Source organism: Spermophilus citellus, assembly GCF_964194105.1.
Source record: "Spermophilus citellus genome assembly, chromosome: 7".
In the NCBI taxonomy this organism is placed as follows: domain Eukaryota; kingdom Metazoa; phylum Chordata; class Mammalia; order Rodentia; family Sciuridae; genus Spermophilus; species Spermophilus citellus.
The window spans coordinates 68067440-68079606 of NC_138188.1; the positions used below are offsets into that span (position 1 = coordinate 68067440).

The window sequence follows — 12167 nt, forward strand, 5'->3', positions numbered from 1 at the left end:
TTAAAATATAGAAAGGACTTTTAGAAGAGAGAATGGGAATTATTAATGAGAAAGAAAGTAACAGAAAGAAGCCCAAGACTGCTGATAAGTTTCCCCCATTGAACTCTTGCCTGACTTAACCTTTGTTGTGTGTATGCACGCAAAGAGAAGGAAAGGAAATACTTCATCTTTACATTTTTGAAAAGGGCCATATTGTCATTTCAGCCACTAGTGAACTATCTAGATGTTAACCCTTTCAGTCATTCTAGACCCAGAGCCCTCTATATCAAATCAGTAACAGTTTATTTGTTCATTTAAAGAAAACGTGAAGCCATTTGTTCCCTGTTTGGTTTAGAGGTGATTATTCTATGCTTAGTAAAAATAATAGAAAAAAACTGAGAATAAACTTGGTAATAATTTTTTTCTTTAGAAGCAATTTCTAGAATTTTAAATTTCAGAGACCTTCAATTGTAAAGAGTGTTATACCAAATACTGAGCATATTGGAGTTGGTTTCATTACATATACATTGAACATTTTGCATTTAAATATTTTATTTGAGGAGTTAATTTAATATGCTAGATTTGGCTTTATGTTCATGCTGAGTTTACTCTATATTTTAAAATAATATTTGCACATAAGAGAAAAGTCAAATAAATAAAGGTAAACTGCAATAAAATGTCACATAACCCCTGTCCCTCTAGTCTTTCTTTTCACAGACATACCTTTTGATAGTCTCTCTTTCCAGAAGTATCAAGCATGAACATAAAGCCTCTTTTGAGCATTAATTATATTAATTGTCAGGCAGTTTTCCGTAGAATAATATCATAAATAGGATATTTTGGCTATTTGTAAGTTTCTCTTTCTCAGTACTTGGGATTGAACAGGGGAGTACTTTACCACTGAACCTACTTCCCTAGCAGACCTTTTTTTTTAATTTTTATTTATTTATTTTTGAGACAGGGTCTCATTATGTTGCTTAGGGCCTTGCTAAGTTTCTGAGTCTGGCCTTGAACTTGGCAATCCTCCTGCCTCAGCCTCTGGAGCTGCTGGTACTATAGACATGTACCACTGTGCCCACCTTATTTTCTGTTTCTTTGGCAGTCTTTCTCTTTTTTTTTTTTTTTTTTTGTACTAAGGATTGAGCCTAGGACCTGTGTGTGTCCTGGATCTTTGATATATATTTTTAATAAATAATAAATGAGTTCCCATATTGTTTCTAATCTCCCCCCCAACCAATTCCATTGGATTTTTTAGCTTTCAATTTTTAAAATGTCATAATTAAAATAAGCATTGGCAAATTACTTTGTAGTTTAAAAATAAAACGATGATGGAAAATGTATTTAAATGTCAAAACATTCTTTTTTTTTCTGAGTGTGCTTCTATATTTTATGAGCATAAAAGATTTCTAGTGGGGCTGGTATGTGGCTCAAGGGTAGGGTACTTGCCTAGTATTCTTGAGGCTCTAGGTTACATCCCAGCACTGCAACAACAGCAAATAAAGAATCTAGGGCCAGGTGTGGCTCCATGATGCTAAGACAGGATGATCTTTTACGTCTATAAGTTAGCAATGTAGCAAGATCCCATCTCAAAAAATAAATAAAAAAATAGATAGATAAATAAAAGATATATAGCCTTATGGTGACACTGCAGCCATCTTACATTGTTTCCTGTACACTGATGTTTGTATGATGGAATTCCCTAAAAATTCATTTCTCAGAATGTATGCTTATTGTTAAAGCAGCACATGACCTTACAGCTCTGATTACTTTATGGTGCCATATGTACACCAATAAAGGAAACATGATCCCTTTATTATGACCTGTAAGAAATATATATATATATTTTTAAATTTTGTTTTTCTGGTACTGGTGATTGAACCTAAGGACACTCAACCACTTAGTTACATATCCATCCTTTTTTATTTTTATTTTGAGACAGGTTCTCTCTAAGTTGCTTAGGCTTGCCTTGGATTGGGAACCGTCTGCCTTAGCTTCCTGTTCAGGTCTCCCTATTCAGTTATTTTACAAATTATTGTGAAGATGATTAAAACCTTGAAAACTATCAGGATTTTAAACATAATTTAATAAAGTAGCCAAGGAATATGTAAATATATACTTATCAATGGTTTTCCTTTGTGCTAGTAGTCACCATTTAGAAAGTTTAGAAAATAAAGATCTGTCTTCCAATAAAATTTGGCATGAAATAACTACAAATGGTCTCATAAGAAACACATGATAACTATTTTAAGAAAACTATAATACTGAGACAACTCTGATATTCCTGAATGGCAATACTGACTACTACAAAGATGTCAAGTTGTCTTTAATTAATTTACAAATTTATTGCCATGTCTATAAAATCCTACAGGGACATTTTAGAATTTTACCGAATAATTCCAAAGGTGGGTTTTAAAGAAAAAGCAATGATACCTAAGAAAATTTAGAAAACAGTAATTTCTTTGTGAGAGTTAAATTATACTTTTTTAAGTTAAACTAATCAACATTACTGCTCAGTTTCAGAAATTTATAGATGAAATAAGAGAAGGAATAGATGGCCTTAAAATATAAGACATTTATTGTATTATAAATGTAGAACCTTAACTAAAGTTTTTAACGCTGACAACACTTATACACATTAGTTGTAGATAAATACAAGAGTTAAATGCAAAAAGCCCAAACTATTTCAAAAACATAAGAAAATGTAGGTAGTGCATATTAGCTCTTGTTCAGCATAGAAGCTATATAAGACTAGAAATAGCATCTATATTGTTCCTTATGTTAAAACAATCAGGAATGTAACAATTATATAAGCTAACTATGGCATCAAACATGAATTTTGTCAAAATTAAATCTTTTAAAACAGTGAATAATGAACAATTAAAATATAAAAAATTAAATAATTAGGAATATAAAATCAGACAAAATAAATATTGGGGGAAATAGCGACAAAGCTGGCCAATTATTTCCTTTCTTAAAAGCTTATTTCATAATTAAATACCAAAGCACTGGTATTTCATTAGAAAAATGGTCAAAGTGTATAAATAGACAATTTATAAACACAGTTTTAAAAGTTAGAAAATATACCTCGCTAGCTAGTAACATAAAGCAACATAGTTTAAGAAAGCAATCTGTTGGGGCTGGAGATGTGGCTCAAGTGGTAGCGCGCTCGCCTGGCATGCGTGCGGCCCGAGATTGATCCTCAGCACCACATACAAACAAAGATGTTGTGTCCACCGAAAAAAAAACCTAAAAAGTAAATAAAATTCTCTCTCTCTCTCTCTCTTTAAAAAAAAAAAAAAAAGAAAGCAATCTGTTGATTGTATGTGTGTGTTTACTGGGTTTAATCCACAGTACACACACACACACACGCACACACACACACACACACACGGGTGCTCTGCCACTGATCTATTTTGGGGCAGAGTCTTGCCAAGTAGCCCAGGAAATATATATATTTGCAGTCCTTCTGCTTCAGCCTAAATTGCAGGGATTAGAGGTGTGCACCACTGTGCCTGGCTATCAAATTGTTTTGCAAACCATGTTGCTTTTTTTTTTTTTTTTTTTAAAGGAAGTTACTCAGGGCTAATGAGGTAAAATAGACCCTTTCCTAATCTTCTAGTGGGGATATTGTAACAGTATATCTGTTTTGGAAAGCAATTTATACATCAAGAATTTAAAAATGTTTATTTTTCTGCTTTTCTACTTCTAATTTTCTAGCTTAGAAAATGGTATAATCAGAAGAGACTTGTCAGCTGTTTGTTAAGAATAATTCTTACGAGTATTTAATGACTTGAAAATGCAGCGCGCAACTAATTGAAAGACATAAGATACAAAACTAAGTAAAATGATTCCAATTTTGTTATAAAAACATTTTTATGTAGGTAGGAAAATATCTATGAAAAATAATACTAAACGGTAAATAGTAATTAATTAGTAGAGTTGAGTGATATATATTATTCTATTTTAAATTTGTGCCTTAATAACATTATTTAGTAATTAATTAGTAATTACTTTTTAAAAGATACTGGTAATTTTAAATACTGTTACTTAATTGGGATTAGATAAGCCCAAGAATCATTTAATAAACAGATCAAGTGGGAAAAAGAAGGTCTTGAGCAAGAAGAGCAGGTTTGGTTGTTCTAGTGAAGAAATTAGAGAAGCTTTATCAAAGTTAAGGCCATCTATGTGACTGTCAGTGGTGGAAAGCCAGAGTGGGAATTATAATTATGGAGTATAATATTTAACACTTGGTGTATATTAAAAGGCTTAATATTTCATTTCAAAATGTTTCTGTGAATTATCTTGTTTTAGCCTTATGAATACTATAAATTAGATACAACATTTTCTACATTGAACTTGTGAAATTTTTCAGAAAAACATTTTCCCTACAATTTTCTATAAAATTCTCTGTAGCCACAGAATGAATGTGCTTGAAGACATAGTCTTATAGTGTTAGAATAGTGAAGCAATTTGCCTATTCATAGTCTAGATTTATACATTTTAAGTGAAAATTATTTGTAGGAATATACAAAAACTATCTTGTTTAATTTGTTTTCTCTGAAAGCCAAAACAGTTTGAACAAGTAAGATTTTGAATGACTAACAGATTAGTTATCTCACTTGTAAATTTTGATCAGTGACTCTTGGCTTATATGAGGTCTTTGATTCCTTTGGTAATGTGATACAAACTATGAACTCGCTCCTCAGAAAAATGCACCTGCACGTGATCATTCAAAATTTTCCTCACAATTTCCCTGATTTCTGCTCTTGTGACCCTAGGAGTTCTTGATCACAAGCATAGAACCTCTCATTCTATATGCAGATTGAAGAAGAAAGAGAAAAGTAGAAGAAAGATGAAATCTTAATTTGAAAATTTATTAAGGTTTTATTGGTTTTGTAGTGGAGTTCATACTTAAACACTAAGAATGCAAACTTTCTAAAGTTGTTAGTTTAGGGTTGTTAGTATGATTCTATATTGATATCTCTTTCTCATTGCTTTGATTGTGGTCCTTGCAGTGAATTATTCATTTACTGAATACTTATTTTATGCAAATATCCTTAAATTAGTGTGTTTCAAAGGAAAAATTATTTCAAGCACATTACAAATCTTGGGTGACTCAATTTATAAATATCCGCATATGTGTACTTGTGTTTAAATGTTTGATTTTAGAAGCAGTTTTTTTCTTAATTTTAAAGTAATAATTATTTTTCAACAGGAGAATCTTATTTACACTGCTGATCCTGAGTCCTTTGAAATGAATACAAAAGATATGGATAGTACGTTGAGTAGAGCATCTAGAGCAATAAAAAAGACTTCAAAAAAGGTGAGTTTCAGTGAAATTATTTGACATATCTCTAAAATATTTTTTAGGTTATATTGAACTAATATTATCATAAATACTGGTATATAAAGATAGTCTATACAACAAAGCCATTCTTTGGTTCTAAGAAATTACCCACAGAATTGAGATAATAGTTTTGGTTCCGTAGCTTCTTTGTCAGAGCAATTATAATAACTTGGTGTCCCTTCCATTCTTGTTACAGTGGTATGTCTATGAATTATGCTGCAGTGGCATTGTGCTCTTGGTGTTTTAGATCTAGATATGTGTTCATTCTTAAATATTGCCTCAGATGTTTTTTCAGCAAAGGGCTAATGACTTGAGTCTGAGGACATAGGATCTAGTCGTGACTCTAGAAGTGTGTTTAATCTTCTCATGATGAAGATGACTTCCTAACTTATTGTATCAGAGTTATTGAAGACTTATCAGAGTAATTGATAGTAAGGCTTTTTAAAAGTGGAACTAGAATTTTAAGGTTCCTAGGGTAATTTGCAACCAGATAGCTTACTCTTATATTTGTAAGTTTAATATTGTTTTGTTTTCTTTCCCTGTAAAGGATAGGCTTTGTGCCATCTTTGTGTCTCTACATGTTAAATGATGATTAAAAGAAACTATCACTATTCCAACAAAGAAATTGAGGTTCAATTTTACATGAGAGATTTCACAAGGCTGTGACAGAATCTGACATATCCCAGGTGTCTTAACTCCCAGACTGCTTTTTGCCTCCCACCCTCTTTTTTCATAGGATTTCATAGGATTTCAGTGTTTTGTAAATGTAAGATAGAATAATCTACACCTACATTTTCTCACTGCTTTATTCCCTATAGAATTTTGTCACATAATACTTGTAGAAAATTGTATATTTGGCTTTCTTTATGCCCATTCTGATCAGATACATTAAATTTGTATAGGCTTAACTAATTGTAACTTTTTAATTTTAGGTTACAAGAGCATTTTCTTTTTCAAAAACTCCAAAGAGAGCTCTACGAATGGCTCTTATGCCATCCCATAGCTCAGTGGAGGGAAGAAGTCCTCCCAGCAGTGATAAACATGGAGTGAGTCGTCTGCCTAGCACATCATCATTAGCAGTAAGTGTTTCTGATTTAATGGGCTAAATGACTTAACTCATGGAGTTGGTTTAGAATTCTTTAGCATTTTAATAAACTAGACACATACTTAATGTGTAGTGTATTCAATATGAAATTTAACTGGGATTGAAATTTATTTTAAAATTTATTCTAAATTCATAAAAAAAGAAGCAGGTTTCAATCTGGATTGTCATTTTACTAATGTAAATACTATGGTTGTTTATGCACGTGGGTTCTAATTATAGAGACTGAGTATTATTCCCTTTACTGTTTCTTTGATGGGTAGAAAATAATCTCTGAAACTGAACTTTAGAGGATGATACTGGTTCTAAGTTTGTATGTATATGTTTAAATAATTCCCTGAACAATCCAAATTCACAAGTGTCAGATTTATTCAATAAGGGCATTTTTAACACATATAATTCAGTGTACAAATATATCTGTTCTTTCTTTGTACAGTTATTATTAACTTAAGTATCTAAGGTTAAAGAAAAGCAAATGACCGTCACTTCTCAGCCATGTGTCCTTCAGAAAGTTTCTTATTCTCTCTTTGTCTGCCTTTTTATAGATGAGAGGAAGGAGGTCAGCAGTACTTATCTCCCATAGTGTTATTATAAGAATCAAATTATACATATCAATGTATAAAGTCACAACTTATATATATGATATGATTATATGTTGAGACACAATTTGGTTGGTGATTAAGAGCATGAACCCAGTGTTCAACTTTGCTCTGATATTTTTTAGCCGTACGATTTTTGGCAAGTTATTAAAGATCTCTCTATTTTACTGTCATAAAATGAATGTAAAGTGGTTGTAAGGATTAAACGAGTTAATATATACTAAGTACTTAGAATAGTACCTGCACATTGTGGGTGCTCTAGTGATTAAGAAGTATATTACCTTTTATATTATATAAAATTCATATAGGCAAGGCACATAATATTCAGTAAATTTTTTAAAGCTAGTTATTTAGGTCTTTAGTTAACACAACAAAGAGTTACAGCTGAATTTATATTTATGCAGATTTTCCTTCAAGGTTAACCTTAACCAGCAGGAGACAAGTTGTACTTAGTTGATTATATAAATATATGCAAAGTAATTTGGCTAATTTAAATTGATAATGCAGATACACATTCATTTATTAAATTTTAAGCTTTCTCAAGGTCACAGTATTATCTTTTGTTTATTTTCTGCATTTATATAACTATTATTAACTATTGTCTTTCAAATGAAGGCAAGTGGATTTTATAGAAAGACTTTAGGAAATTATTTATAGTTATAATACTTTTATATAGACAATATATACCTAAGTAAATTAAGATATTTTTAAGAGTTTCATGTCCTCTTCTCAATTGCTTGTTTCTGTTCTAACAGATAAACCATTCTGTTTCCACAAGCAATATAATTGGATTTACTAAGCATATTTATGTTCAGCGCTCAAACTCTACTGGTGGGCGCTCTCAGTTCTCCTGGTTTCGATCTATACATCATTCTGCCTCCCGAGCTAGTTTTTCAAAGATACTAGAAGGAAATATTGATTTTTCAAAATTCAAAAAAAGTCCTATCCAAGTCATCTTTGACATTTGTGAAGAATTAGGAGATATGCCAAGCAATAATGGAAACAAGCCTCGTGAAGTTTAATGTGAGCTTATTAGCTATTTGAAATTTATATTCTGAAAAAAAAAAAAGAGAGTGTTCTTTCTCCACTGAATTACTTATTGGGTGGGTTGGGACTTTTGAATTCACAACTTTATTACTGCTTTGTTTAAAAATAGTATAGGTTTAATAGTGTTTCTTTGCATATTGCCAAATAAAAACAGTTTTACGAAGTAATTTACTGTTCTGTACAGAATATTTAAGATCCACTGGAAATTTTATTTAGGACAATATTCTTTTAAAACAATGTTATAAAATGTAGATTTCTACTCTAAATCTGATTCTTAATCTTAAATATTTGGCATTTATATAAAATTCATATTTTTAACATGTCATCATAAAAGTTCCACCAGAGAAAAACTAACTTAGTTCTTTGAAAAAAAAAAATCTTTTTTACTACTTTGCTAAGAATTTATAACTAGCTACCTTGTTGACTATAAGTTTAGTTAGCTATTTATATGTTAAATGAAACTGTGTGTGTACATACATACATACATACACACATACTTATGTACGTATGTACTGGGGATCAAACCCAGGAACATTCAACCACTAAGCTAAACCCCAAGCCCATTTGTTTTTTATTTTGAGACAAGGTCTCACTAATTTACTCAGGCTGGACTCAAATTTGTGATCTTCCTGTGTTAGCCTTCCAAATTTCTGGGATTACAGGCATGTGCCACCTCCTGTGGCTCTAATCTGATTTACATCCACCCTTGGGTTTTTATATTCTTGTTTATATGCATATTTCTTTATTATAGTTAAAAATTCTGATAATATTTAACTTTGGCCTCTGAAACAGAATTTAGATAGCTAGCAACTTCTAATCACTGTTATCCAGAAGCACTACTGTTTTGCTCAGTTTTCATATGGAGCAAAATTAAACACACACACACACACACACACACGAATTTCACATATAATAAGATAGGATTATATGACTTTTAATTTTAGAAAATTATTTCCCATGAGGTGATTTCGCCCTTCTCAGTTTTGCTTTATGAATTAAGAAGAAACCACTAAACTTGATCAGTTTATAACTTTTTCTTTCATAATCTGTAACACTGAGTCATTAATATCTCACAGAAGAAAATTTGATTGTCACTACTAGCAGTAAGCCAATGTCCATTCTAGTTGAGTTAATATTCATTTAGTTTCAGAATGCTAAAAGAGGTTCACTCTCTTGATTTTTAAGTTCTTTTATTTAAAGGGCTTAGAATTGTCAAATGTCATTTAACTAATTCTTTTAAATAATTTGTGTAATGTAAAAATGACAGGCATGATAATCATGCCGAAATTTTAAACAAAAATTTAAAGTGCTTGTTTTGTCTTACAGGGTATCCCATCTCCCTCTCTTGTCAGCCTTCCTTCCTTCTTTGAAAGAAGAAGTCATACTCTAAGTAGATCTACAACTCATTTGATATGAAACTTAAGGAAAAAAACTTAAGAAATATGTAAATTCATATTCACATAAGAAACTGACTTTTGGTACTTGTATTTAGCCCTTGGTAAAAGCTGAAAAGAAGAAAACTAACACTAAACTATGCCATTTGATTTTCTTCTCGAAAGACTAAAGTTTACCTCTTCTGTTTAAAGTTAATTCATGTAAAAAATTATATTGATTTTGATGTAATTTATCTCTTTGCTTATATTTCTTATCCGAAGACCAATAATTTAAGTTATTCATGTTATCACTAGCTTTGTAACCCTGAAACAGTAATTAAATTTTATTGTAGGTGTTACTTGTGAATGTGTTTGTATAGTATCTGTGAATGAGTTTATGGAAGTACATATTTATGTATCTCAATTTGTGTGGAGATTAAATGATAGTACAATACTTAATGAATAAAAATCTGCATATATTCCTGATTAAATAGTGCAGCTTTGTTTCACATGCACCATTTAATGTACTTAACTGCTGTTTTTTACAGTATATTTTCTTAAACATTTTCAAGATCTAGCATGATTTGCATTTATCAATAAGTATAACATTTAAACAAGAGTGTTTCAAAATGTGCTTGCAAATTGAGATAAGGACAGAAAGATTTAAAAACTTTGTATATTTTGCAAAAGCAAGATATTGGATACACTTGTAGCTGTTTCAGAGACGATATATTTTTGGTAATTTTTAGCCATTAGCAAATATTGATTTAGTTTGATACTGTATTGACTTTAATTTCAAAGGAGAAAACCATTGTAAAGATTGTTTATGCTCTTGATGCAATAATTCTAAAGTTGCCATCAGTTTTATTAATCTCTTGTGGAATGCATAGATATATGTATGGTCAAGTTATTGTGATCTATCTTATAATTAAATGTAAAATTGGAAATTTTGTAAAATATTTTTCAAAGTCATGTTATCATTCACAGTAGTATTTTTTTAAGTCATCCCTACCTGTTTAAGGATTACTGAAAAGATTTCATAGTTACTTAACAGTTTTTAATTATCTACTTTAATAGTTTAATTGACCATATAGATTTTTTTCTATGCCATGTATGTGTCACTTCAGAGATTAATAAATGACCCTTTTTGGGCTGTATTTTAAAAGTAGTTATATAAGTAGAACTTTCTAAATAAATAACTTAAAACCTAATGCATTTTATGTCTCATGTCTTAATTCCTTCCATCAAATTTTCATATACTATGTATGAATGTCTCATCATGCTCTGCTCTGTTTTTGTTTTGGCTTATTCCTTCCATTAATATATTGAACATTTTTGTATACTGTGTTATCTCTAGGATGGAAGTTTTTAATATGAAATCTACATTATGGATTGAGAATAGTGAATTCTATATTTTATGTAATTTTTTTGTTGATTTGTATATATGCATTTTTTTTTCTGGCAGAAAACATAATCTTTACCAATTTTGTTAGAGGTAGAGGTGTGATTTTTCCCTCAATATGGTGTGAGTGTGTTCCCAGAGAGAAGAAATGCCAAGAGATAAGGCATGAAGTTAAAAAAGTATTGTCTGTGCCCTGGTAAGACAGAGCAGGTAATTTTAAAGGATTGCTTCTGGCTTTCATTACCTAACTACTCAACTGAGACAGCAAGCATTTCTTTATGAAATACAATCAAAATATATATAATATATGATATATAATATGCATATTATATTATATATAATATATAATGTATATTACCTGTTGAGGGCCACAGCCGAGTCGGGATGATGCATGGCATTTTTGCCAGAAGTAGTGGTTGAGAGGTGATGTTAGCGAGCCATTAAGATGATGACTTTTGAGTTCTCAGGGAGTTCCCGTTGAGTTCCGGTTGAGCTCTCTCGCAGGGATTCCTGAAGAGTTCGCATTGGTTGGGGAAGTGCTGGAGGAGGGATTTCTGGTTGGTGGTTCCTGGAGGAGCCGCGTGGTGTTCGGGAGAGTTCCTGGAGAACGTGTGTGGAGTGTGCTGGTGGAGTTCAGAAATAAAGTTTGTTCCTCTTGTGTGGCTCGTGATTTGTGCCTAGCCAGACTGCGGCAATTACCAAGGTTAAAAGAACAATACAGAACCAGGTTTGGTGTCACATACCTGTAATCCCACCTCTTTGGGAGGTGGAGGCAGGAAAATCACAAGTTCAAGGCTACCCTGGGCATATAGGGAGACTCTGTCTCAAAATAGCTGTGTAGTAGCACACTTGCCTAGCATGTGTGAAGCCCTGGGTTCAATCTCTGGTACTCAAAAAAATAAAAAAGAAAGAAAGAAACAATGCCGACTTCCTCCTCGGGTATGAGAGATTTAGAAATTGAAACCAGATGATAAGTGCAGACTGAAACCAAAAAATTAGCAGAAGGAATTGAAGATATGGGCTTTAAAGTGCTAGAAAGTTGATCCCTAACTCATTTTGTTGCAGACATAGGAGATGGTACTTTGGGACCATAAAATGTTATGGAGAATGCAGCCTTGGAGTTGTAGAAGACTATGGTATGTTTATGCATTAATAACCTATATTCTAAACTTTTAATAAAAATGTGACCCAACCATCAGAAATGGCTTAGAGCATGAGACAGTCTTTTTAAAAAAAAGATAGGGAAAATCTGGTTTAAGATAACTCATTTAAAAGCAAAAGAGAAATGGAGAAGTACAAGGAGAGGAAACAGATGAAG

The 12167-nt window shown here is 31.6% G+C and overlaps 1 protein-coding gene across 1 annotated transcript in view; it reads left to right on the top strand.

Annotated features, from left to right (window-relative positions):
* Window positions 1-10510, top strand: part of ECT2 (epithelial cell transforming 2) — a 94011-nt gene extending 83501 nt beyond the window's left edge. The window contains exons 23-25 of the mRNA XM_081301839.1: window positions 5195-5302; window positions 6259-6405; window positions 9401-10510. Coding sequence (XP_081157965.1) covers window positions 5195-5302; window positions 6259-6405; window positions 9401-9490 — 345 coding nt within the window. The 3' untranslated portion in view covers window positions 9491-10510. The remainder of the gene's footprint in view (window positions 1-5194; window positions 5303-6258; window positions 6406-9400) is intronic.
* Window positions 10511-12167: the final 1657 nt, after the last annotated feature.